At 55.0% G+C, this 27,382-nt stretch overlaps 1 protein-coding gene across 1 annotated transcript in view; it reads left to right on the top strand.

Annotated features, from left to right (window-relative positions):
* The window catches only part of SDK1 (sidekick cell adhesion molecule 1), a 745,496-nt gene that overhangs the window by 712,274 nt on the left and 5,840 nt on the right, over positions 1–27,382 (top strand). The window contains exons 39-44 of the mRNA XM_070780283.1: positions 986–1,147; positions 1,827–1,952; positions 13,926–14,090; positions 16,934–17,071; positions 19,794–19,914; positions 20,239–20,368. Coding sequence (XP_070636384.1) covers positions 986–1,147; positions 1,827–1,952; positions 13,926–14,090; positions 16,934–17,071; positions 19,794–19,914; positions 20,239–20,368 — 842 coding nt within the window. The remainder of the gene's footprint in view (positions 1–985; positions 1,148–1,826; positions 1,953–13,925; positions 14,091–16,933; positions 17,072–19,793; positions 19,915–20,238; positions 20,369–27,382) is intronic.

The following is a 27,382-nucleotide window of genomic DNA, read 5'->3' as shown; positions in this document are numbered from 1 at the left end:
GGCCCAAGGTCTCGGGAAGCCCAGCAGTCCTCTGTGTGGGGGACGCAGTGGGGCAGACTCTGGACCCTGGACAGCAGGCACCACGCGCAGCGTGTCCACACGCCCTCTGCTGACCGACCCACCGCAGCCTGACGCCCCACACAGAGGTGCCCGACAGCCATCGGCGGGTGGGAGGCTCTGAGAAGTCCCGCAGTCTAGAGCTCTGTAGCTTTTTTGTTCAAACGCTTCGTTTTCAAACGTCATAGAGAACTCTATTTTCCCTTCTGGAAAAGGCTGCATTTATGTATTTTTCAGGATGTATCTTCCTCCCAAAATATTGAAGCTCTGTTTTCTAATTAAACACCGTGCAGCCAGCATCACGCGCGCTCCATCCCCATGCCTGAGGGAGAGGGTCCCGGGCCGTCCCGGTCTCTGGGTTGAGGCACCGCTGTCTGTGGTGACAGGTGCTCCATCCTCGCGTCAAGTCCCGGGCGAAGCTGTGCTTGTCGTGCGTGGCCGAGGCCTTCACACCACAGGGTGGTCCCCACTGGGCGGAGGAAGGGGTGCAGCTTTAACCCCCAGAAGTCTTCCTGAGTCTTCCTCTCCCACAGTCTCCTCCAGGACTGAGTTGGGAAGCCCAAGGTCGCCTCTGACGTGACTCAGGACTTTGTGGGAAGGGGCCCTACAGACCCCAAGGCCCTGCCCTCCGGGTGGTGCTGGTCGCCAGAGGTCTCTGCCCCTGACCTGACCAGCGAGCCTGACCGCCTCCTCCCACATGTTCTCAGGGTGCTTCTTCCCTTGTCAGCACCCGCTTATCAAGCTTAGACTCTAATTGCACTTATCTGTGCTGAAAATTGGCCATTATCACCACTTAAACGCCTCCTAATTGTAAGAAATACCTCCTTAGCAGACCTAGGGGCCTCCGCCATTGTTATCAGAGCCGGGCAGGCAGGCGGGGCTCAGGACCCCTCTGAATCCACCCCTCTCCCCGTTCCTGCGGCTCTAGGGGTCAGCAAAGTGGTGACCGTGGATGTGAAGGGGAACTGGCCGCGCTGGCTGAAGGTGCGGGACCTCACCAAGGGAGTCACCTACTTCTTCCGTGTGCAGGCGCGGACCATCGCCTACGGGCCCGAGCTGCAGGCCAACGTCACGGCCGGGCCGGCCGAGGGTGAGTACCAGCCCCGTTCGTCCTCTTCCGGGTCTGTCTGCATCCCAGCGAGCCGCTGTGGCCGCTCAGAGCTGGCTTCAGCTCAGGCCTCTTTTGGTCCCGTTGTCTTTTTTTTTTTAACTCTTAGCTGCACCCCATGCCATGTGGGACCTTAGATCCTCGACCAGGGATCAGCCTAGGGCCCCCTGCAGTGGAAGCACAGAGTTCTAACCGCCGGCCCCCCAGGGGAATCTCTTGACCCTGACTTCAAAAGCGCGTATTAACGCAAGTGTCTGAACGTGAGCACATTCAGTGTAGACGAGCAAATTCCTAGGCATGTCAAGTTTGTATTTCTTTTCTGGGAAAATTATTAAGACAAAGTAAGTGCATTCAATTCAAGATACACAAGAAAATTTTGAAGTTTTCACACGTGAGGTTGAGCCAAGGTTTCCACTTCACAAACGACCTTGGCCTCTGTTTACGGAGGTGCTTATGGAGGCGAGGCCGGGGCAGCGGACCCAGGGGGCACCCCCACGCCTCACCTCTCTTGATCCTCTGAGGGACCCTGTGAGGCCTGCGTCGGGCCCCACCCCACCCCCACTTTCTAGAGGAGGAACCTGAGACTGAGCGTGGTGGCCCTGCCTGGAGAGCCCCTGCGGGCGAGGCGTCCCCAAAGCCCCCTGCTCTGCTCTGTCCACAGGGTCCCCGGGCTCCCCTCGAGACGTCTCGGTCACCAAATCCACCTCTGAGCTGACCCTGCATTGGACAGAGGGCCGGGCCGGCAGGACGCCCACCACGGGCTACGTCATCGAGGCCAGACCCTCAGGTAGGGTGGGCACCACCCCAAAACCGTGTCCGTGCGTCTGTACAAGGGGGGACGTGTCCAAGCCGCAGGCCCGCCTGGCAGTATCTCCCTGATGACAAGGGGACCGAGGGAGTGATGCTGAAATGAGAGCCTCCCTCTCACTCCCTCACCCTCTGTTTTCATAACCATGACTGTGCTCATAACCTCACGGGCATCAGCCCCACGACAAGGTGGCCACGTGAGCCGGGTTTAGGGGAGGGTAACCATCACTCAGATACACATGCTGAGGACTTAGGGCCCCTCACACACGCTCTCGGCTCACCAGTGACACCCGCGAGTGGCTCAGAGACAGGCTGAGGGTCTTGGTGGACCGCGTTCTGCTCACCCCTCACTGTGAGCCTTCCTGCCAGGAACCCACGTCACCTGCTGAGAGCAAGGCTGAGATCCACCCGACCCCGTCCGCCCTGAGCGGGCTCTCCCCTTCCTTCTGTTCAGTTAATACCTTTTGTTGTTGTCGCTCAGTCGCTTAGTCATGTCTAACTCTTTGCGACCCCATGGACTGCAGCATACCAGGCCTCCCTGTCCATCACTAACTCCTGGAGTTTCCCTAAACTCATGTCCATTGAGTCAGTGATGCCATCCAACCATCTTATCCTCTGTCACTCCCTTCTTCTCCTGCCTTCAATCTTTCCCAGCATCAGGGTCTTTTCCAATGAGTTGGCTCTTTGCATCAGGTGGACAAATGTTGGAGCTTCAGCTTTTAGGAAGGACTTATTGGAAAATGAACTTCTGATGGGTTAAGTCTGGTGTTACGGCCAGGGGTGGGGGTGTCGCCCACACAGGGGCACTGCACGTTCAGTTGGCTGCACAGCTCAGCATGAACCTCTGAGGGTGAGCAGGCCTCGTGGGCCAGAGCCACACTCAGAGCACAAATCGCCAGGTCCCTCCTGCTAGATGGGGTCCAGCTCTGGGCGTGTTTCAGACTACAGTCTAAAGCAGCTATTAGACCAGGAGGAAGGGGCCCTGAAGCTTCAGACCCCACAGTGACATAGGCACCCCTCCTCCCCAGCAAACTGGTTCTGAGAGGTACCTAATGAGAAGTGCCTTCTACAAACTTCTAAGGAGAAACCTGGTCCATAAACCAAGACGGTTTCTATGAAACGTGAATGATTCTTTGGCTCCCACACCCATGCTCAGCCCCCAGCCTGGGACCTGGCCAGTTTCTGATAAGCAGGGTGTTTGTCCTGTGCTGGAAGCAGAGGGCCCCAAATCTGTGGCAGGCTGGGCTCAGCCAGCACCGTGGCTAAAAGGCCCCTGGGGTCTGGGCCCAAACAAGGCTGTGGAGGCCATGCTGACCCAAAGGAAGCAAGCTGTTTGCCCCTCAAATCCAGGGGTTACCCTGCTCGCTCCCCAGGCCCCCGCAGTGTTCATGGATAGAATTCTGGAGCTCCAACCATTTAGATGGGAAAAAATATGTTTTTATCTTCACTAACCTCTAACTGAAAGCAGCACTTCCTTCACTGATAAACACACGGCAGCTTCCTTCGCTGCTGTAACCGAGCACCGAGCACAGGCGGCTTAAATAACAGAGACGTGCCGTCTGCCGGTTCCGGAGGCGGGAATCCTCAGATCAAGGTGGTCAGCAGGGCTGGTTCCCGAGGCCGGCCGAGCCGGGGGTGGGGGGTTCGGTCCAGCGCCTCCCCCGGCTCCCGGTGCGTTGCCCACAGCCTCTGCGGTGCCTTGGCTTGTGGCAGAAGCATCACCCAGGCCCCGACCTTCCTCGTCACCTGGCCTCCACCCTGTGTTCCCACCTGCGTCCAAATGTCCTCTTTTTATTTCTCTTCTTCATTTACTGTTTTGGACGTGCTGGGTCTTCTTTGCTGTCTGTGAACTTTCTCCAGCCGCAGAGAGTGGGGCCCACTCTCTAGTCATGGTGCGCGACCTCTCGTCGCGGCGGCCTCTCTCGCTGCGGAGCCCGCGCTCTCGGCCGGCGGGCTTCATCACGGTGGCTTCTCTCGCTGCGGAGCACGCGCTCTCGGCAGGTGGGCTTCAGTAGTTGTGGCCCACGGCCTTAGTTGCTCCGTGGCAGGTGGGATCTTCTCAGAGCAGGAGTCGAACCCGTGTCCCCTGCACTGGCAGGTGGATTCTTAGCCACTGGATCACCACAGAAGTCCCTAATTTCCCCTTCTTAGAAGGGCCCCAGTCATATGGAACAGAGGCCCACCTTCATGACTGCATCTTAATTAATTGCAGAGACCCTATTTCCAAATAAGATCACGTTCTGAGAGCCTGAGGATCAGGCCTCGAGGGTGTGAATGACAAGGGGATGCAATTCAGTCCACGACAAGAGGTGAGAAGCCACCTAAGTCACTGCAGTAGCTGTGAGGCTGCCGGCAGCAGGAGTCACGGCCACATGCGTGTCACGTGCCAGCCGTGGAGAGACTCCCCCGGATCCTTCACACTCATCCTTACGGTGGAATTACGTCGTCCGCAGACCCTGCTCTACCTCCTTATCCAAGGCGTTCGTGACGAAGCCAAGACTTCCGAGTTCCCTGGTGTGAGGGTGTCACGGAAATCCACGTTTCTCTACCACATCTTCCAAAGACCGCATGGCTCACCCAGGGCGCCGAGAAGACCCACGTACCCAGACCCTCCTCGCAGCCTGGAGACGGACATGGCTGTGCATCTCCGGGTACCGCCAGGCACTTAGCATCACCAGTGTGACTCGTTTCCTTTTCCGTTGTATTTCACACATCTGAAACCACTCTGAGACGGGGGCCTTCAAAGTCAGCCAGCTGTCAGAGGGTCCACGGCACCGAGAAAAGATAAGGAAGCCGTGGTCTCGAGCAGGGGCCCCCAGGTCCTCAGCCTCCGTGATCTGATGCCTGCTGGTCTGAGGTGGAGCCGGTATAATCACAACAGAAACAAAGTGTGCAACAAACGCAACGCGCATGAACCATCCTGAAACCACACAGACGCAACGCGCGTGAACCATCCTGAAACCACACAGACGCAACGCGCGTGAACCATCCTGAAACCACACAGACGCAACGCGCGTGAACCATCCTGAAACCACACAGACGCAACGCGCGTGAACCATCCTGAAACCACAGAGACGCAACGCGCGTGAACCATCCTGAAACCACACAGACGCAACGCGCGTGAACCATCCTGAAACCACACAGACGCAACGCGCGTGAACCATCCTGAAACCACACAGACGCAACGCGCGTGAACCATCCTGAAACCACACAGACGCAACGCGCGTGAACCATCCTGAAACCACACAGACGCAACGCGCGTGAACCATCCTGAAACCACAGAGACGCAACGCGCGTGAACCATCCTGAAACCACACAGACGCAACGCGCGTGAACCATCCTGAAACCACACAGACGCAACGCGCGTGAACCATCCTGAAACCACACAGACGCAACGCGCGTGAACCATCCTGAAACCACACAGACGCAACGCGCGTGAACCATCCTGAAACCACACAGACGCAACGCGCGTGAACCATCCTGAAACCACCCAGACGCAACGCGCGTGAACCATCCTGAAACCACCCAGACGCAACGCGCGTGAACCATCCTGAAACCACACGGACGCAACGCGCGTGAACCATCCTGAAACCAACCCCCGCCCTGTCCATGGAAAATCTGTCCCTCCTCCAGCAGCTGACTGGACCAGGGCAGGCTGACCGGCTCACCGTCCAGCCTCTGAAAGTCGAGAAGGACGCCCCCTGCTCTCCAGGATGGAGGCCCGCAGCTGCTTGGAGTCAGATGAAACGCGGTTACAGATTGTCAATGTTTAAACTCTTGCCGGTACTGTGAGCTTTGCAGCTCAGCTGTCATCTGTTACAGACCTCATTGCACAGAGAGTAAATGCGGCACCATCTTGCTGCGGCCCCCCGAGCCCTCTGTAGGGCAGTGGAGTCTGAAGGGAGCTTGCTTGTGGTGTGTGGGTCCCTGGGACAGGGAGTTTTTTCTCAGAGGCTGCCCAGGGTCTGGGAAGACTGAGCCCATTTTGGGGAGGCCCCAGGGGCCCCAGGCTGCCTACCGTCCACCCACTTGTCTCATTTCCATCTTGCCTTGAAAGGCATGGAGCTCACCCACTTGGCTGGTCTGGGGAGGGCGGCCAGCAGGCCTGGACAACCCGGGCAGGTGGCCGTGCAGCCCTGTGTATCTGCATTTTAACCACAGCCAATTTTGCTGATGATTGGGCAGTGATCAAGACCATCCCCAAGAAAAAGAAATGCGAAAAGACAAAATGGTTGTCTGAGGAGGCCTTACAAATAGCTGAGAAGAGAAGTGAAAGGCAAAGGAGAAAAGGAAAGATATACCCATCTGAATGCAGAGTTCCAAAGAATAGCAAAGAGAGATAAGAAAGCCTTCCTCAGTGGTCAATGCAAAGAAATAGAGGAAAACAATAGAATGGGAAAAACTAGAGAGCTCTTTAAAAAAATTAGAGATACCAAGGGAACATTTCATGCGAAGATGGGCTCAATAAAGGACAGAAATGGTATGGACCTAACAGAAGCAGAAGGTATTAAGAAGAGGTGGCAAGAATACACAGAAGAACTATACAAAAAAGATCTTCATGACCCAGATAATCACGATGGTGTGATCACTCACCTAGAGTCAGACATCCTGGAGTGTGAAGTCAAGTGGCCTTAGGAATCATCACTACAAATAAAGTTAGTGGAGGTGATGGAATTCCAGTTGTTATTTCAAATCCTAAAAGATGATGCTGTGAAAGTGCTGCACTCAATATGCCAGCAAATTTGGAAAACTCAGCAGTGGCCACAGGACTGGAAAAGGTCAGTTTTCATTCCCATCCCAAAGAAAGGCAATGCCAAAGAATGCTCAAACTACTGCACAATTGCACTCATCTCACACGCTAGCAAAGTAATGCTCAAAATTCTCCAAGCCGGGCTTCAACAGTACGTGAACTGAGAACTTCCAGATGTTCAAGCTGGTTTAGAAAAGGCAGAGGAACCAGAGATCAAATTGCCAACATCTGTCGGATCATTGAAAAAGTGAGAGAGTTCCAGAAAAACATCTACTTCTGCTTTATTGACTATGCCAGAGCCTTTGACTGTGTGGATCACAGTAAACTGTGGAAAATTCTGAAAGAGATGGGAATACCAGACCACCTGACCTGCCTCCTGAGAAATCTGTATGCAGGTCAGGAAGCAACAGTTAGAACTGGACATGGAACAACCGACTGGTTCCAAGTCGGGAAAGGAGTACATCAAGGCTGTATATTATCACCCTGCTTATTTAACTTATATGCAGAGTACATCATGAGAAATGCTGGACTGGAAGAAGCACAAGCTGGAATCAAGATTGCCAGGAGAAATATCAGTAACCTCAGATATGCAGATGACACCACCCTTATGGCAGAAATCAAAGAAGAACTAAAGAGTCTACTGATGAAAGTGAAAGAGGAGAGTGAAAAAGTTGGCTTAAAACTCAACATTCAGAAAACGAAGATCATGGCATCCGGTCCCATCACTTCATGGCAAATAGATCGGGAAACAATGGAAACAGGGACAGAGTTTATTTTCTTGGGCTCCAGAATCACTGCAGATGGTGATTGCAGCCATGTAATTAAAAGACACTTGCTCCTTGGAAGAAAAGCTATGACCAACCTAGACAGCATATTAAGAAGCAGAGACGTTACTTTGCCGACAAAGTCCACCTAGTCAAGGCTATGGTTTTTCCAGTAGTCACGTATGGATGTGAGAGTTGGACCATAAAGAAAGCTGAGCACTGAAGAATTGATGCTTTTGAACTGTGGTGTTAGAGAAGACTCTTGAGAGTCCCTTGGAGTGCAAGGAGATCCAACCAGTCCATCCTAAAGGAAATCAGTCCTGAATATTCGTTGGAAGGAATGATGCTGAAGCTGAAGTTCTAATACTTTGACCACCTGATGTGAAGAACCAACTCATTGGAAAAGACCCTGAGGCTGGGAAAGGTTGAAGGCAGGAAGCGAAGGGGACAACAGAGGATGAGATAGTTGTATGGTATCACCGACTCGATGGACATGAGTTTGAGCAAGCTCCAGGAATTGGTGATGGACAGGGAAGCCTGGCATGCCACAGTCCATGGGGTCGGAAAGAGTCGGACATGACTGAGCACTGAACTGAACTGAACCGAATTCTGTTGATGCTCTGACATGAACACCCCAAACTGAACAGCTACTAAGGAAATTCGCACGGGGCTAGAACACAGACTCCCTCCCAGTCCTGGAGAAGGGCGGTCAGCGAGCATGGACTCGGCCCCAGACCCCGCCGGACAGTTCTGCCGGAGGTTCACTTCTGGGGTTTTGAGAAGGTTTCCTCCAAGTCGGTGTTGCTAAGCTCTGGGGAAGGCAATGGGAACTGTGCAGTGGGCATATGCAGCTGATTTATTTACACAGATTATTCCGAGGCGTTTTACTGTGTAGATCAAGAAGCCTCATTTACATATTTACACAATAGGCGGGAATGGCACTGAAGGAGCTATAAATATATTTTCCTCTCCAAAGCAGCCGTGAAATAGACATATTTAGGATGTACCGAATGCAAGGCAGACATTGTGTTGCCTTTTTCACAAATAATGTATTTAGCCCGGAGATGGGCGCAGATGAGACGGATTATGGTCCTTGGTCCCTGGGTGTGGGGGGGGTGGTCCTCCCCAGAATATTTCAGTCCTCCTGGGAGCCTCCCAGACCCCTCCCCAGTCATTCTGTCCACTGCAGTCTTTGACTGCAGGACTTTTCAGCTGAACAAAGGAAAACATCAGTGTTTTGCTAAAGGTTTAAAAAAAAAAAAAAAATCCATGGAAGTTGCTGAGTCAGCACCCTCAGCAGGCATGCTGTGGCTACAGTTCCCACTGTGCCACTAGCCTGTGCTCACTCCTGTCTCCCTCACAGCCCCCCGTGACAGCCAGTCAGCCTCTGCGGACGTTTATTCCAGGGCAGAGCCCCCCCATCACAGGCCATCCTTTGCATTTCAACATTCATCTCGTGTGTCCTGCCTTAAACAAGGACCAGATAAAATACAGTTTTTTTAATCAGATGTATTTAGCCTCAAATTTAATCCCCACCATGTCAGTTAAATTTCCGACCCAGACCATTTATACAAAGAGAAATGGCAGCATTCAAGAAATAAACAGGCTTCCCCGGTGGCTCAGTAGTGAAAAATCCATGTGCCAGTGCGGGAGACCTGACCTGCATTGAGGATCCCCTGGAGAAGGAAATGGCAACCCACTCCAGTATTCTTGCCTGGGAAACCCCCTGGACGGTGGCGGCTGGTGGGCTATAGTCTATGGCGTCGCAAGAGAGTCAGACACGACTTAGCAACTAAACAAGAAGTCAACAGCTTCAGGCTCAGAACTGCAAGCCGGCGTCCCGGTTCATCGTGTGAGTTAGCAGCACCAGAAATCTCGGGCCGTGAATGAGTTTCATTCAGTGTGGAGACTGTGTAACTGTCCAGGAAATCAGACTTTTGTATTGGTGTCTGCCTGCGCTTCTGGGTGTTGGGGGACCGACGGAGCGCAGAGCCCGGGATGTGCCTGTGCTGGGCGGGGCTCTGGTCAGGAGGGAGGTCTTCCTGGTTCCTGGTGCTGAGGATGTCGTCCCCGAGACATGGGCCTCCTGCCGCCGCCAGGCGAGGAGGGAGGTGCTGGCCCCGAAAGCAAAGAGTCGCCTTGTTCTGTTCCCTGGAAACAAGCTGGTCGGGGCGGCAGCCTATGTGGACAGAGGGTGCCTGCTTTCCTTGCGGCCATTCAGAATTAGCCATCTTCCTGTTTTAGGAAACAAACACTGCCATAGGGCGGCCCAGAGCTTCTGACAGAAGCCCAGGAGCTTCCGGCCGGCAGGGCCACACTGTGTGGGTGGACAGCTCTCCTCCCGAGTCAGCGCACATGGAGGCGTGTGACCAGAGTGGTTTATCCGGCAACATTCTGCAGCATTCATTTCTCAGCGGCTGCCCCACCTTCTTACTTGCTCTGGTGTTTTCCCAGCAGTGTCTCAGTAACAGGAGTCCAGGAAGGTGCTGGGGTCCCCGAAGGGGGGCCAGGCCCAGCAGACACCGCAAACACCCCAACACAGGTGTCACGTGGCCCTGGCCTGAAGGTCAGCATCACCACCAGGGAGGTCAAAGGTCAGGTCCTCAGGCCTGAGGCGTCAGCCACCCAGGGATGTGGCTTTGGGAAACACGGCCACTGTTTCCCTCAGGCCGATCCGAGCTCCCCACGAGGGTCGGGACGGGAAGCTGGCGGGGGTCTCTGGGGCACATGGCAGGGTAGCCTCATCCAGGGTCTGAGAGCGGGCCAAGCACATCCCCAGAAACACACAAGGGCCCGCACACCCCTCAAGTGTTGATCGAGATGGACATTCAAGCCCAGGGATTATCCTGGTGCGTGGAAAATCAGTTGCACAAATCTCATCATGCTTAATAGTTCTGTAATGTTATTTCCCCCCCTAATTTGTAGACATACTTTTCTCCGTCATTGATCTATTGAGATATTTAATGACCAGTACAGATGAGGGAAACAGTTGGCAGTGGAGAGACAGAGTGGACGTTCCAGCGGCCGCCAGGGGTTTCTGCCGGCAGCGATCACGGCGTGAACATCAGTGTGGATAAACAGCCCAGAGGGTTACAAGTGGAGCTGCTGAGTATGCTGGTTTTGGAAAGGCAGAATTAAGCAGGACAGAAATACGAACTTTTTTCTATTAATTCGGAAGGAAATTGTCTTGGTATGACTCCCGCCTCCCAGCATTTGTCCATGTAAAGTAAATCATTTTGTGTTGAGATTCTGTTCAATGTTTTTAAAACATTTTTATGAAAAATACACATAATTCCTGGAGCTATGACAGAGCATTTAAAATAAAATGTGGCCTCTGGGTGACGGGAGAGGAAGGGGAAATCATTTTTTTTTTCTTCAAGTAGCAGGAAAGTACTACAGAAACTTTAGTGCCAAAGACACTCAGAGAACCCACTGCAGGAGTGCTCGAGCTGCTGAGGACAGTCTGGGAGTACCTTTCACGGTCTTGTTAGCCCCTTAATTACAGTGGGTTTAGGCACTATCCAGTGTATTAGGGTCTGTGTTTTTCCTTTAGTCTCTTTGACAGCATAAAACTATCTTCTAAGAGGGAAAACACCACACAATTCTTTCAATGTTTAAAGCCCTTGGAACAGTGACTTGCTCATAGTAAGCACTAAATAAATAGAGGTGGTTATTTTATTGAAAACCTGCTTGTGCCAGGCCCTGTGAAAAGCTTTGGGGGTACAGAGATGGGTGGATGGATGGGTGGGTGGGTGGGTGGATGGATGGGTGGACGGAAAGATAAACAGATGGATGGGTAGATGGAAGAGTGAATGGGTGGAAGAAAGGAAAGATGGATGGAGAGAAGGAGGAAGAGGAGAAAAGAAGGAATGAAGTAAGAAGGGAGAGGTAAGAAAGGGGGAGTGAATCATGTCAACTGATACCTGTTGAACTCTTGAAACATTCGCAAGCCCATCGGTACAGACAGACAGGTAAACGTAGAGAAGTGTCCTGGAGGCCCAGAGGCGGACGCTGCCGTCTCTTCCTAGAGTGCAGGAGTAGGTCAGGGCTGGCCTCCAGGAGGTGAATCTGAAAGGGAGAGATGACCTTGTTGGTTTTCCTCCACCCCCACCTGTAGATTTATCAGGAGCTCGTTGAGAACAGAAGTCTCATCTGGCTCCCTGTTGGCTGGAACGGGGCCTGAGCAGAGCTCTGAAGTGCTTGTGGATGGAGCCGGTGGGGGGAGGGCGTGGAGCGAGAGCAGGGCCTCCCGAGGCCTCCAGGCGAGGGAGCAGGGCCTGCAGGGAAAGCGCAGCCTTCACACCAGAAATCGACCACAGAGAACAATCGAATGTGCGAACCCTAACGGTCTCAGAAGGAAGAGGAAGCTTAAGCGATGACTTGCCATTTGGACGTTGTTAATGGTAATGGGTGTCTTGGTGAGCATTTAGAAATAAATAGTCATCGCGCTCCCCCTCTGTACGGAGGTCTGTGCCTTTCAAGTCTCGCCCGCATCCATTCCTTTGTTAACCCGTGACTACAGTGCTTAACTGGTGCACACTGTAAGCCCTGTGCAAACACAGACTCACACACGGGTGATCTGCTGTTGACCGTGGGCTGATCCTCGAGCCGCTGCTGTTCTGAGGCGTGTGACGAGGCTGCTTCCCAGAGAGGCGTCCTCCCTGTGAAGCATGCACGTTCAAATGCGCTGTTCCTCTCCAGATTGCCTGCTCTTTGTAAAAGATCACCCACCTGCTCCTATAACAGAATTTATAATTCACGGAGGATCAGTGCTTCAAACGAACAGTGTGGGCCCGGAGGCCACTTTTTACCCAACGAGCTCCATAGAGACTGGATTTCGCAAATACTCGGTGGATGTACTGCTTACCGAGCACTTCATCAGTGCTGACCCGTTCAGTGCCCGAGGCACGCCTGTGACGTAGATGTTGCCCGCGTTCTCCAGTGAGGCACAGAGAGGTTAAACCCTCTCCCTAAGGTCACACAGCTCACGCGTGGTGAGGCAGCTTCGCGCCAAGGCTGTCTAGCTGCTTCCTTTCTCTCTGCGTCTGATTTTCTGGCTTCAGTTTCAGTTTTGTTAATGTTTTCCTGTATGTCAGGGTTTAAAGAAATTCAGTACCTATTTTTATTTGGTAAAACGCGTGATGTATGTTTGCCGCCTTAGCCTTCTGTGCGTGTGCGGCTCGGCAGCATTAAGTATGTCCACACGGCTGTGCACCATCGTCCCTAGCTTGTTCATCTTCCCGGACTGAGGCTCTGTCCTCATTAAGTCACATCTCAGCCCCTGGCACCCACCCCTCTCCCTTCTGTCCCTGTGGATTCGCTCGGGGAACCTCCTAGACTGGACCCGTCCAGCGTCTGTGTGTGTGTGACGCAGTGTCACACCCTCGAGCTTCATCCATGCTGTGTCAGCAGGCACGAGAATGTCTCCCTTTCTGAGGCTGGATCGCACTTCTCTGTGTGGCTGGATGGACCATCTTATTTATCCGTCCCTCCGTCGATGGGCACAGGTTGCTTTCATCACCTCTCGGCTCCTGTGAATAATGCTCTGTGAACGTGGGCGTTTAAGTTCAAAATTCAGTTGTCGTTCAGTCGCTCAGTCGTGTCTGACTCTGCGACCCCATGGACTGCAAAGAGTCAGAATCCAGTACATCTTTTAAAATCTATACTTGTGTCTAGTAGCTCCCGGAAAGAGACTAAAAACAACTGGTCTTAGGGCAGGTTTGGCACTGAAGCCCCTCCAAAGGATGCTTGAACTCGAGGAAGGCGCTTCAGGGGTTTGGCTCAGGAGGTGAAGCCAGGTCCCCAGGTGAGGGGCCGAGGCCCCTGTGGGGTTGGCCCAGAGCCCCTGCCTGCCTCTCCATGCCAGCTGCCCCTCAGTGCCATCGCCCCGTGAGAGAACATGACCCGCTATCGATTATCGAAAGCTGCACCAGGCGTGCCACAGTGACCACCCAGTGTAGACAGCGTCACAGCGTCACCCCGGACCTGGGAGCTGGCTGGTGCACGAGGCTGTGGTTCAGCGTCTTCTCTTTGACCCGCCTGCTGGACTGTCATTTCCAGTGATAAGGCAGTGGGGCTGAGAACTCAGTGGAGGCTGGTGTGCGTGGGGGCCTCTGGGCCCTTGGGGGCAGGGGCGCGTGTCCTCAGTGAGTCGGGATAGAGGGAACTTGGGGCTTAGGGACACGCGGTGGGCAGGGACAGCAGGACGTCCCAGAAAGAGCCAGCGCCCTACACCAAGAGGAGACGGCAGAGCCAGAGGCCAGGAGGATGTAGGGAAGATGCTTCCGCCCATCTGGCAGCCTCGGCGGCGTCCGTTCAGGAGAGCGAGGCCCCAGCCTGGGGAGGGAGCAGGGGGCTGAGGGCAAGGCGGGCAGCGTCCACCCGCCGGGCCTCCGTGTGGGAGACGGGCACCCTGAACTCCGTCCTTGCTGCCCCGCAGACGAAGGCCTGTGGGACATGTTTGCCAAGGACATTCCGTGGGGCGCCACGGCCTACACCGTCAGCCTGGACCAGCTCAGGCAAGGAGTGACCTACGAGTTCCGGGTGGTGGCCGTGAACCAGGCGGGCTACGGGGAGCCCAGCAGCCCCTCCGCTGCCGTGTCAGGTAGGAGCCCCGCCTGGGGACCCCGGGGGGTGGGCGGGCGGCATGGGCCCAGAGCACAGCCATCCCTGGAGGAGATGTCCTGGCCTCACTGAGCTCCTCTCGCCCTCTGTCAGAGCTAGGGCCTCAGCTTGAGCTGGGCAGGGTCCCCCCAGGGGAGAAGACGTCCCCTGCACAGTGCAGCCCGAGACCCTCTGTTAGCGGATGCATCCTTACTGTTGAGCCGAAAGTTGAAAAGCAAGATTGCACCAACCTGCCCGTCCCCAGCCGCCATCGGGGACAGTGCGAGCCCTGGACACGTGGTTGTGTCAACCCAGGCGTCCTTGAGGGATGTCAGCCCAGGCGTCCTTGAGGGATGCCAGCCGAGGGGCCCGGTGCCCCCGGTGCCTGAGATTGGAGGCCAAGGGCTGCCGGCTCCAGTGTCAGCCCCGGCTCAGCCATGGGGGTAGCACAGACATGGAGGGGGCGGCCAGGCTCCTTTACCTGGAGCTCAAGTGTCAGTGCCGACAGACCCCGTCCTCACCAGTGATGTGACGAGGGGTGTGACCGCCGGGAGGAAGTGACGGCCCTGGGCCTGGGTCTTGAAGGGTGCAGGGGGATGGCCGCAGGGAAGGGAGAGCCTGCATGAGGCTGGGGGAGCAGTGGGGGGACCAGCTGTGGGGCAGGCTGGTTACGCGGCCTGGACCCGCTCCTGGGGCCCCGGACGCAGGTGAGGAGTGGGCCTCCACCCCAGCTGCACCTTAGGGGCCACCCTCGGGAACAGTTAGAAAACAGTCGTTCAGGGCCCCACCCCGGACAGCAGTTGCGTCACGGGGGTCACGGGTCTGGGCCTGATGATTTTCTAGCTCCAAGGTGGTCCTTCCACGCCGCCGAGATTGCAAGCCAGGCTCTAGATGTGGGGGTGGCTGCAGGCCGACCACCTGGAGCCGACTTGAGAAGGGAGCTGGCTGCAGAGACGTTTGGAGGTCGCAAGCCGATTCTGGGCCAGAAACCACGAGCCTTCCTTCCAATCAAGACAAATATGTTCCCCATCCCCGTAGTCACATCTGTTTAAGCTGCTGACTGCGCTTGTTTAAATTGGAAACATCCTTCATCCTTTCCTTGAGTGGGCCTGGAGGGAGGGGAGCGTCTGTGGGCACCCGGGCCCCGTGCCTCCTGGTCTGGGAGCACCGTGGATTCCAGGGGCGCTTGGTGAGAGGGACAGCCTGGGCACCACTCACTTGTTTAATGAAAAATAGGCAGAAAGGCCAAATCTACCTCTTCTACTTCGTCTTTATGAAGAAACTTGTAAACACACCCCAAAGTAGAGAGAATGGAATAAGGAAGCCCATCACTGCATCCAGCAATTCAGGGTTTGCCTCCCTTGACCACATATAAAAAATTACAAAAAGCAGTTCCAAATGCACAGGGCTTGCAATCGCGCACACGCAGAGGGGGCGGCAGAGGCTGGTTCCTACGTAAGAACACGGCTCCCGGTCCTCGGGGCCGTGGGCACCGTGGTTCACACATCCCTCTGAAATCCAGCTCATGTGTGTCGGATCTAAAGCGCTTCCGCCTGCCAAGGCTTCCTCCCTGGACTGTCACAGTAGCCAGAGAGGACTTCCGCTTGCTGGCAGGGCGCACACGCTTCACGTCCATCCGCTGAGACCCTTCCGGTGGGTTTCTGCTTCTGGGCGGCAGACCTTGGGGCTTCCGTCCTGTCCCGCACATCCAATGCCCCCAACAGGGAAGCAAGTGGAAGGCACGAGGGGACCCCAGGGCCATCCGGCACCTGGCAAAGAGCGACTCCCATCTCTCTCTCCTTAGTAAACAGAATAAAACATGAGGAAGAAGACAATCCTCCTTCAAAGTGACTCTCAGTTTTGCTGGGGGCACAAAATGCACAGAACGCAGCCCCAGCTTCCGTGGGCGGGGAGCCCTGGTGCGGCGGCGGAGGCCGACAGGTAGCAGACAGGCCCCCCAGCCGCAGCGTGAGCCCCAGCTTCCGTGGGCGGGGAGCCCTGGTGCGGCGGCGGAGGCCGACAGGCAGCAGACAGGCCCCCCAGCCGCAGCGTGAGCCCCAGCTTCCGTGGTGGGGAGCCCTGGTGCGGCGGCGGAGGCCGACAGGTAGCAGACAGGCCCCCCAGCCGCAGCGTGAGCCCCAGCTTCCGTGGGCGGGGAGCCCTGGTGCGGCGGCGGAGGCCGACAGGTAGCAGACAGGCCCCCCAGCCGCAGCGTAAGCCCCAGCTTCCGTGGGCGGGAAGCCCTGGTGCGGCGGCGGAGGCCAACAGGTAGCAGACAGGCCCCCCAGCCGCAGCGTGTGAGCAGAGGTTCCTGGGAGGGTGTGGGCGCGTCCAGCTCTCGGCCCAGAGGGGTCGGTCGTGAGGCTCACAGGCTTAGACTGAGGGCACCCAGGCCCGTGGGCGCAGCACTTGCAGGAGGGGCCAACTTTCCACCCGAGAACTCCCTGCGATGTCAAGGATTCAGCGGGGGTTCTGCTGGCAGGCGGAGGTGGTGAGACCAGGTGGTGGCAGCAGGAACAGGGGCGGCCAGGGGATTTGCGGGTGTCTCGGGAGAAAGCCCCCATACTGGGAGAGACGAGCAAGGCCGGGCACTTCTGTCCCTCCCTCCCTGTAACCCAGACAACAGATAAAACTGGGAGAATGTAAGTTTGCTGGCCAAGGCCTGGGGTGGGGGCAGCAGGGGCGAGGGGACCCCAGGCCCGAGAGACAGTGGACCCAGAGCTTCTTCTCCGGGAAACCAGTGGATCTGCCCAGGACAACCCAGACCAGGCAGGGGTCCCCCCACCCCGGTCACGGCGGGGACAGATTTTCTGTCCATGTAACCGTGCGCCTGTCGCCCTGCAGCTCAGGTGGAGACGCCCTTCTACGAGCAGTGGTGGTTCCTCCTGGTGATGGCGCTCTCCAGTCTGCTGGTCATCCTGCTGGTGGTGTTCTCGCTGCTGCTGCACGGCCAGAGCAAGAAGTACCGCAACTGCGGCACAGGTGGGGACGCCCCCGCCTCCCCCGGGGACCTGGGGCCGAGACGTCGGGCTTGTCCCTCCTGGGTCTGGGGTGCCCACACCACGCTGCATTTCAGTCCCTAAGACAGGCACACGTCCCTCTGGAGGCAGGAAACCGGGGCTCTGGGCACCGGCGTCTGGCCGGCTCTGCCCTCACGCAGGCCACGTGTCCCTTATCCTTCAGCCCCTGAGAATCTGTTCCCATTTCTGCAGCTGCTCAAATGCAGGAGTGGTTTTTAGTATGATTAAAATGTGGAAAGTGGAAGAAGGAAATGGCAACCCACTCCAGTATTCTTGCCGGGAGAATCCCATGGTCCGAGGAGCCTGGTGGGCTACAGTCCATGGGGTCACAAAGAGTCTGACACAACTGAGCGACTGAGCACTCACTGATTGCTGTTTTTATATCATATCTCTTTCCACCCAGAGATTTAAAGGTGTGCTAACTTTAACTGGTAAATTTAAACACATGGATGCAATATGTAAATACTGCTAGGACCTTCAAAAAAAAAAAAGTGGAAAGTGTTCAAGAGATGAGAAATGGCCCCTTCAGTATCACAAGAACAGCCATCGGGGTGCGGCTCAGTTGCCTCGGTGCCACTCAGGATGGTTAGTCGGGTCTGTGGTCCAGCCCTTCTCACGATGGGGCGAGTGCTGCCTGGGCCCGCACCCCGGCTCTGAGCCTTCTGCAGCCTGGGCCCCGTTTTCCCAGCACGGCTGGGCCTGGCGTGGAGCAAGTGCTCAGTGAGTGTCCACAGCCGAGAGAGTCCCCATCACTAGAAAAATGGACAAATGAACGTGGGCAGAGCCGGCCATGGAAGGGCACAGACAGCGTGGCTTGCTTTACAGGAAGGTCAGGAGCAGCCTAATGAATGGATGTTTCTAGAAGGCAGGATGGTGGGTGTTCTTAGTGCAGAAGTATAAACAGGGAGGGAACCTTCCAGGGTGCTGGAAACGGTCCTCTGTGAAAGGGGCCCTGAGATGCCCCGACCGCAGCCCCCAGCACTGTAGTCCCTGCACCAAGAGGGTTAATAAAACCAGGAGGCCCTAAAGTGCCTGCCATTTGCTTCTGTAACGTTGAGCCATTCATTCCTCCAGGAAAGGATTTATTTTTTTCTGTGTAAATTCACTTCTAACAAGTGTTCGTAAATCAGATTTGATTCCTGCGGGATTTACAGTGTATGAATGACATGTCATTTTCCCGAGTTAATGCTATTACAGAATCCCACGTCTGGTGCAGAGAAAGTCGCCCTGCCTTCCCTCCTCTCCCTCTCCATCTGGGAAGCAGACCGCAGAGTCCAATCTGACTTGCAGCTTCCAATCCTCAGCCTCACCCTGGAGCGTTCACTTAACATCATCATTAATGCCCAGAAAAAAAGAAAAAAAAAAAAAAAAAAGTTGTCCACCAGAATGTCTCCCTGCCCGCCCAGGAGACACGCAGAGCCCAAACCACTGTGCTGCAGCCTCGTTCCACCCCTCCCGGACGACACGCTCTCTTGTACAAGATCAGACTTCCTCTCTGAGTATAATATTCACCTGCTTGCCTCCCAACAACCCCAACCCCGACGCGCAGGCGACTTCCTCTTTCATCTGCTGCTGTCTGCGTGCTGCTGGCTTTCCCCGTTGCACACAAGCAGAACACCGAGGCGAGCGGAGGGCTGTGGGGTCCCCGGCAGACAGGATCCTTGGGATAGGAAATGCTGGTGAATTCAACAAAACATGCGTGAAGCCCCTGGTGTGTGCTCGGGCAGTGTCCCGGGGGCTGGGACCTCACCAAGAACAAGGTTGTGTGAGCATCCCTGGGTCTGTGCCTCCGAGAGCTCACAGCCTAGCAGGGGAGGCAGACAGGACCGCAGGAAGCCAGCCAGCCCCTCTCAGGACAAAACGGAGAGGTGGTGACGGGCACCGCATGGAGAAACGACACAGGGAGGAGACCTCAGGGCTCCGGAACGTCCTCTCCGGTCTCACCACCCTTGAGCTGTGATCTGAAGGAGGGGGTGGGGGGAAGGGGCTCCCTGGGCAGGGGCAGGGGGAGATGGGAAGGGCAGGGGAGGCCAGCCTGGGCAGGGGGACAGCGGTGAGGACCAACTCTCATGCCGAGCAAGGCAGGGGCCGCCGGGAGCTCTGCAGTCCCCCTGGTTACTTACGGCTTTGCTTGGCTAGCAGATTGTAGAATCTGCTTTGATATGTACTGATGGACTCATTTTTTAGTGATTTTTAGTTACAGACATTCACAGACATGTGTGACCATCACCACAGTTGGTTCTGGAGCATGTTCATCACTGCAGGAAAAAGACCCTGCACCCTCGAGCCCTCCCCCTTAAATGTTTACCCTCCACTTACTTCCTTGTTCTGACTGGGCCTTTATTGTGAAATTTATTGAATATCCTCAATGGTGTAAAAGGTTCATGCACTCTGACTATTCTTTAATAAGACACTGATAAAAAAACAACAACAACGTGATTTTGGCATCAAGGAAAAGAAACACCAAAATGCTAATATCGTTTTGCTCCACGGTTGACGTGTAGCCGTACACCCCAGCCTGACTCCGCCTGCCCTGGGCGCTGACTCGGGTCGCCAGGCCTGGGGCTCGTCCAGCAGGCGGTCCGGAGCACCCTGGGCAGCCTGCCCTGCTCCACGAGGCTCGGGGCTGGACCCCTGACGTCCATTTCCTGACGCGCATCTGCGCCGTCTCCGCCCATATGTAGGTAAGAGCATCTCCAACATGGAGGAGTCCGTGACCCTGGACAACGGAGGGTTTGCCGCCTTGGAGCTAAACAGCCGCCACCTCAACGTCAAGAACACCTTCTCCAAGAAGAATGGGACCAGGTAGGGATGCAGCACCCACCCCAGGGCCCACGCCGGCCAGGCCCACGCCCACGAGTCCCCCCGAATCCCAGGGCAGGAGGGCGGGTGCTAGCAATGGTTTAAGGACGTTTCTAGAGATAAAGAGGCAGGTCTCAGGTGTAGGGACCTGGTCTTGGGGGACCTCCGGCCCCTCCGGGCGTCACTGGAAGCTGTGGGCGGCCTGGGAACTGCTTGCGTGGCACCGAAACGGTGCCAGAGGCTGTGCATGGCTTTCCTCTCGACGCAGCCGCGATGAGGCCAGGGGGCGGGCCAGGAGGCGGGGCTGACTGGTGTGCCGTCCCCCAGGTCCCCGCCCCGGCCGAGCCCCGGCGGGCTGCACTACTCCGACGAAGACCTCTGCAACAAGTACAACGGCGCCGCGCTGACCGAGAGCGGGGCCCTCCAGGAGAAGCCGGGCGACGCCACGGAGTCCGAGGTGGGTGCCCGCGCCCTGCTGCGGGCCGCGGCCCCTCCCGTCGCCCCGGGGCCCTGCCCTGGTCTCAGCCGCGTCTCCACACACACACAGGCTCGGAGCAGGCAGAGCCGGGACAGAGGGCGCCCCTTCCCGGACGGGGAGGGTCCGTGCTCGTCTCTGGTGCGCGAGGCCACCTCCCCGATCAGTCCCTGGTCCAGAGTGGACTTTGGGTTCGCAAACCTCCTTGCTTAGCTCTGCGCTCAGAAAGACACCTGGCCGACCTGAAGGTCACCAGGGAACGTGGTGGCCTCTGGACCCCCGAGGGGTAACGGGGGCCCGAACCCACCCTACTGGTAGAACCTGGACCCCCGCCCACGCCAGACAGGGGCTTCCCCTCCCGCCAGCCTCCTGTGCGCCAGCGCGGGCTTTGGTCACAGCACCACTGGGTCAGTTACCGGGGTCACCGGAGCAGGGCGGGAGCCCGGGGACCAGGGAGACCCCGCCCCCGAGGGGTATCAGCCTCCAGCCGTGACCCCCAGGACCCCGCCCCACACATCTTGGTGCCTGGGCACTGACTGCTGGGCTGGGCCCGTCCTGGGCAAGGTCTCTGTGTTGGGAGGGGACATTCCCTGGAGGGAGCCGTGGGGGCGCCGTGAGGACCCCCACTTCCACGGGGAAGCCCCTTCCCCACGAGCCCATCTCACAGGAGCGAACCAGCGGACGCAGTTAGGGAGCTTGGCGCCCAGTCCTGACCGCGGGGTTTCAGAGACGCTGCGACAGGGACGAATTCACCAAGCTGTTTGCCAGACACGCAGGCCCACCCCACCGCTTGGCATTCACACTCTAAATCAATATTTAATCTAAAATAAGTCTCACCTTCATTTTGACCTGAGTTTAGGACTGATTGCACCCTCAGGCTCAATTAAACGGCTTCTTTCAAACTGTGGTTTGTGTAGGAGCCCACACGGGCCAGCCCCCAGGCAGGGGGCCCAGTGGCCGGGCTGCTCGGCCTCCATGCTCCGTGGACGCGGGCGCTGGCTGCCCGTCTGCGCCGCAGCCGTGGGCTCCTGGAAGCGGCAAGCCACCCTGCCGGCGTGCAGGAGGAGCGCTGTGTCCGCGCGAGGGGCTGTCTGTGGAGGGAAAAGCGAGAACGCTGAGCCCAGCTTCCTGACGAGGAGGCCGCGGCCTTTTCCAGCCACTGGTCCCACAGACGGCGCGTCGGGAAGGGGTGGGCTGCCGTCCAGCGCTCCCCGGGTCAGCGGTCAGAGGCGGCGCCCGCCCCCACCTTCCTGGGCTCGAAGAGCATCGTGGACGATGCTCACAGCGACCCTGTGCTGCCTCGCGGACTTTCCAGCTCCACTTGGGCTAAGTGCTGAGTGCTTCCTCAGCCAGGCCTGGAGGCAGGCGGTTCTCGTCCGTGTCCCCAGGACACCCCTAAGGCCAAGGCCACCCCACACATGCACCCTCACCCTCATCTTGCAGGGCCCACTGGCCCCCACCCTTCCCCTCTTCTCCCACCCAACACCCGGGCCACAGAGGCCATTCCCAGCATTGCCAGGACTGGGAATTCATGGATTCTGACTATTTGTTCATAAAAGCATGCTCAAAATGGGTTAAACGCGGGCCAGTCTGTCTGTCCTCTCACACACGGGGGCGTTTTGCGAGTCAGATCCAGCTGATTCGCATGGAGGATCATTAGATGCCTGTGGGCGCTAGGCCTATACATGCATGTATGCATACACGTGTGCACTCATGCACACACAGACACGGGGAAGGAGGCAGCAAGAAGGGAAGAAGGGAGCGGGTGAGGGTAGGAGGCGAGAGGGATGGGAAATGCACTCTAAATCCTGCAAGGAGGCTGTTCGGATCCTCACGTAACAGGTGGGAGAGCTGAGGCTTGCCGGGGTTTTGAGTGTCTTCCCCAGACACGCACTCCTGGGTGGACCTGGATGCAGACCCAGGTGGCGGGCTCCCTTCCGTCCCTCCCACCAGGCCAGCCGAGTTCTCCTAGCCCGGGACGCATGGCTGAGTGAGGGCGGGCCGTGGCATGCCCTGTGCCTGGAGGAAGAGGCTCCTTCCGGGATTCCCACAGATGCTTTGCGGGTCCTAACACTTTCTGGTTCTAGAAAGTTGATCAAAAGTGCGGACGCCGTCTCTACCAAGGCATGTCACCTTGAACCTGGGGTTCCAGGCCCCCCAAAGCCTGTGGTGGGCGGGCACCTCCTGTGAAGGCTCCGGGAGTCCAGGCTAAGAACTCACGTTCCTGGGCTCCCCGTCTGCTCCTGAGTTCTCGGGTAGATGCAGTGAGGCCCGTCTTTTCCCCCAGAATTCTGTGCTCTGTCGTCTTCCTGGGGCCCAGCTTTGAACCTTACAACCTGGGAGAGTTGTAGGCAGATTCATGGGGTCTTGGAAGTGCCAGCTCCGATGGGAGCCTTTCTTTTGAACTAGTCTGGTCTCTTAACCAGACTGAGATGTCATTCACACACTGCACAGTTCACGTCTTCACCACATAGGCTATTTAGGTGTGTGTTTTTAGTTTCCTCACATTTATGAGCTTCCCAAATTTTCTGCTGTTAATGGTTTTTAATTTTATCCCGCTGTGGTCAAAGAACATACTTTGTATATCTCCAGCCCTCTTATATTTATTGAGTCTTGTCTTGCGGGGCAGCATCTGGCCTGTGCTGTAAGAACCCCCTTGAAAAGGCCGTGTTGCTCTCCTGTTGCTGTGTGGAGAGTTCCGTGTGTGTCTGCCACGTCCAGTTGATTTATCGTGCCGTTCACGCCTTCCACACTCTCGATCTTTCCGCCATCTGTTAACGTAACCGAGGTCTCCAACAGTTACTGTCAACATTCTCTGTGTCTCTCTCCGTTACCGGCAGCTTTAATTTCCTGTACCTAGGAGCTCTGTTTGCAGATGCGTGTCTGTCTGTAGCTGTGGTGTCTTCATGGTGGACAGACTTTTTTCAGTATAGCATGTCCCTCTTGGTCTCCAGTCACAGTTTTTGTCTGAATCTGTTTGGCCTGACATCAGCACAGTCGCTCCGGCTCTCTTTTGGTTCCTGTGCACATGGCACATCATTTCTATCACTTCACTCTCAACTTGTTTGAAGCCTTGGATCTGAAATGTGTCTCTTGTTGACAGCATACAGTTGGATCATGCCGTCTCATTCATCCTGCAGTGCCTCCTGCTCACCAGGTTGTTTGATCCATTCACAGTTAGTGTGGTTGCTGCTGACTCCAGAGTTACGCCTGCCGCTTGCTGCTTGCCGTCCATCAGCCTCGTATCTCTGCTTCTGTGTTTTTCCTTCACTGTCATTTTGCTGCTGTTGTTAAGCGCCTACTTTCTAGTGTATATCCGGGGGATATTTTCATTCCCTTGTTTTGCTTTTACTATATTTTTTCAGTTGCTTTTTATAGTGATTGCCCTCGTATTAGTATGTGCTTTTATTCTAAATCTCAGTGACATATAGAAACTTTATTCTTGTATAGATCTATTCTCTCCTCCCCATTTGTGCTTATTATTATATGCATCCATATTCGTGACAGACCCAAGGATGCATCTTTCTACCTGTACAGAATTCTGTACCTTTTAAAGAAGTTGAGAGGAGAAAGGTGAGCAAGTATTGGAGCTTATCACGTTAACCCTTCTGTTTGCGATTTTTGGTTCTCATTTCTCCCCACCTTTGTGTTCCACTATAATTGTTACATTTCTCTATATCATGGACCCAACAATATAATTATTACCTAATGCTTTAGGAAATTGCTTTTTAAATCAGATAAGAGAAGAAAGGAGACTAGGTCCTTACACTGCCTTTTATAATTCCCTATGTGATGATCTTGTTGCTGCTTTTGTGTGTGTGTGGATTTGATTTGCTCTCTGGTGTCACTGGCCTTCAATCTGACCATCTTCCATTAGTATTTCTTATAAGGCAGGTCTGCTAGCAATTAATTCTTCTGTTTTCATCTCAGAATGTCCTATTTCATCTTCATTTATGAAAACAGTTTTGCCAAATAAAAGATTCGTGACTGACAGTCTTCTTTCAACACCTGCCCATTGCCTCCTGTCCTCCATTTTTTCTGACCAGAAGTCAGCTGTTAGCGTAATTTGAATTCCCTTGGGCTGGATGAGTCATTTTTCTCCCTTCGATTTCAAGAGTTTCTTTTGCCTTTGTCTTTCAGAATTTTAGCTGTAACTGTGACGTGTCTGGGTGTGGCTCTTGTTCCGTTTATCTTGTGGTATATTGAGCTTGTTAAGTATGCAGTTGTTTTTTTTGTTTGCTTGATTTTTTTTTTTTTACCAGATTTGGGAAGTTCTAAGTCATGTGACTCTCAACCGTCTTTCTGCTGCTTTCCCTCTCTTCTCACCCCGTGTTCTCGTTGCGCACAGGCTGCTGCGCTCAGCTTTGTCACACTTATCAGGTGTTCCGGTCTGTGTTTATTTTTTTTTCATTCTTTTCTCTTTGTTTTTCAAGTTGCATGACCCACCCCAATATTCTTGCCTGAAAAATCCCACGGACAGAGGAGCCTGATGGGCTACAGTCCACAGGGTCACTTGGACTAGAGCCAGGCGTGACTGAGTGACTGACCACGGCGAGCAGCCTCTCAGTCTGTCTCCAAGTGCGCTGAGTCCTTCCTCTGTCAGCTCAGATCTACTGTTGAGGCCCCCCGGTGAATTTTGCATTTGGTTATGGTATTTTTCAACTCCGGAGCTTCTCATTCGGTCCTTTTAAGTCATTTCTATCTCTTTATTGATATTCTCCACTTGGTGTGATAGTGTCAGCATACTTTAATTCTTTAAACATGGTTTCCTTCAGTTCTTTGAACATATTATAATAGCTACTTTTAAATTCTTTGCCTGCCAATATCTGAGGCTCCCTGCTTTTTTTCCCCTGTGTATGTATCCCACTTTGCTGTTTTTTGAAAACAAGAACATACTTTAAATAGTATCTTGTATTCACTTTGAATACCCATATTCAGCCCCCTGTCTGTTGTCATTGTTGTTGGCTTATTTGTTCAGTGACTCGTCTGGACTAGTTAGGGAAGCCACGTCCTCAGCAACGTGTCCGCTCTGACATCACCCCTCCGAGGTGTGGCCTTGGGCAGGCATGTGGTTTCCATGACAACCAGGGACGACTGAGATCTCCACTAGGCATCCCCTTGTCTCTTGTTCTGACCTCCCCACTAAGGTTTGGGAAGGCCCACACAGCTGGTATCACACCCAGCTGTTAACCTCCTCTCCCTGGCAGCTCTCTTATTTTCGACAAGGCTCCAGGGTATAAATTACTCCACAGTTGGATCCAATCACAGCCCAGGCAGCAGCAGGACGTTGTTAATCTCTGAATTCTTCTCTAAGCCCAAGAGGGCTCCCGTCAGCTGTCTCTTTGCCTGGTCCTCCCGTTAAACCTCTGGCGCATTTATTGCTCCACTTGCTGCTATCAAGGACTTAGCTCTTCATTTCTCGCCCCTGAGGCCTCCACAGTTTCCAGCAATGCCCTGAGGCATGAAAAGTGAAAGTGTTAAGTCACTCAGTCATGTCCACGTTCAGCTCCTCTGTCCATGGGATTCTCCAGGCAAGAATACTGGAGTGGGTAGCCATGCCCTTCTCCAGGGGACCTTCCTGACCCAGGTACTGAACCTGGGTCTCCTGCCCTGCAGGCAGATTCTTTACCATCCGAGCCAGCAGGGACACCTGCCCTGAGGCATGCCATGGTCCAAATAAAGCTACTCCCCTGAGGCAGAGCTGGGAGCTCTCTGTTCAGAAGGGCTGACTCTCCCGCCATGAGGACCTCTGTGTCACAGCACCAAAGCTGGGGTGGGGACAACGGCCCCCTTCTCCATGGTGACCAGTGAGGCACTGGGTGGGGATGGACGCCCCCGGGTTTCTGGCTGCGCCCCGGCCCCCCTGCATGGAGCTCCTTCCACCAGCCACGAGGGTGAGGCAGCCTGCCAACCTGGTGCACGTTGGCCAGCCTCCCAGCAGCCCCGATGAGGAGGGGAGCTCAGTTCTCTGACCACACCTCCAGGAATACCTCTGCATCGTGGAGCTGGGGACAAGCAGCTGGCTGGGAGATGCCCGCGGCTTCCTCCTCCAGGTCAAACCAAATTCCTGGAGTCTTAGGGGAGGGGCCCTGGCTTCTTGGCCACATGTGCCTCCCCCTCCCCAAGTGGAGCTTCCGTCACCCCAGCTGGGGGTGGGGGAGCAGGTCAGAGTTCAAGCAGCTCAGACTCTTGCTCTTCTTAGTGGTTTTAGATTTTCTGCAATAAATCTTGCCCCATTTGCTATATGCCCTTGGCACCATTTCCAGGGACTCTAAATGATTGTTGATAATTTGATTTTCCCCCAGTTAAGTCACTGTTCTACTGTGGGGAAGACCTGCTGCTCCTTCTGGCCATTCTGGAAGTATTTTTTGTATTGGTAGTTGGTTGACGAGCCAGGTAGGGGGTCCCCTGCCCACCCTTACTGCCCACCCTCTCCTCCAGAGGCAAAAACCCTGTGAGCTCTCTGCCGGAAAAGCTCTTCTGCAAAGCTAATACTTCACTGAAAGAAAAAAAAAAAATTGTGATGCTGTCATTTTCTCCCTGGGGTGTTTTTTAACCGTTTTCAGCAATGTTACTCGAGTGACAATTCTGAGAACCGGCTCACAGGTGCAGGAGAACCTGGCTGATCAGAGTGGCTCTGAATTAGACCAGCAGCCTCGCAGGACACACGCTGTGGCTCTTGATGTTTCTCCACTTAGAAATAAGGGGCTTTCTCTCCATTTTATCGCCCAGCTGCTTACGAATTATATCAGGACTACTGTTCAAATCACATCTTAAAAATTATTTTCAAAATCCACAGAAACAGGTTTCAAGGTCTCTCTGGCTTCAGCCAACTTAGACCAGCCCCCTCTCACTTAATTAATCCTCTAATAATATTGGAGTCTTTCATCTTGCCAGCACAGCACCAGAAGTCCTGGGATTATCTCTGTTAGCTGCTTGCCAGGCATCCACGCGCCTTTAGAAACTCATGGTCGGGTCTGCAGACTCATCCAATCA

Source organism: Bos indicus, chromosome 25, assembly GCF_029378745.1.
Source record: "Bos indicus isolate NIAB-ARS_2022 breed Sahiwal x Tharparkar chromosome 25, NIAB-ARS_B.indTharparkar_mat_pri_1.0, whole genome shotgun sequence".
Taxonomy (NCBI): Eukaryota; Metazoa; Chordata; class Mammalia; order Artiodactyla; family Bovidae; genus Bos; species Bos indicus.
This window is presented reverse-complemented; position numbering and strand designations above follow the sequence as displayed.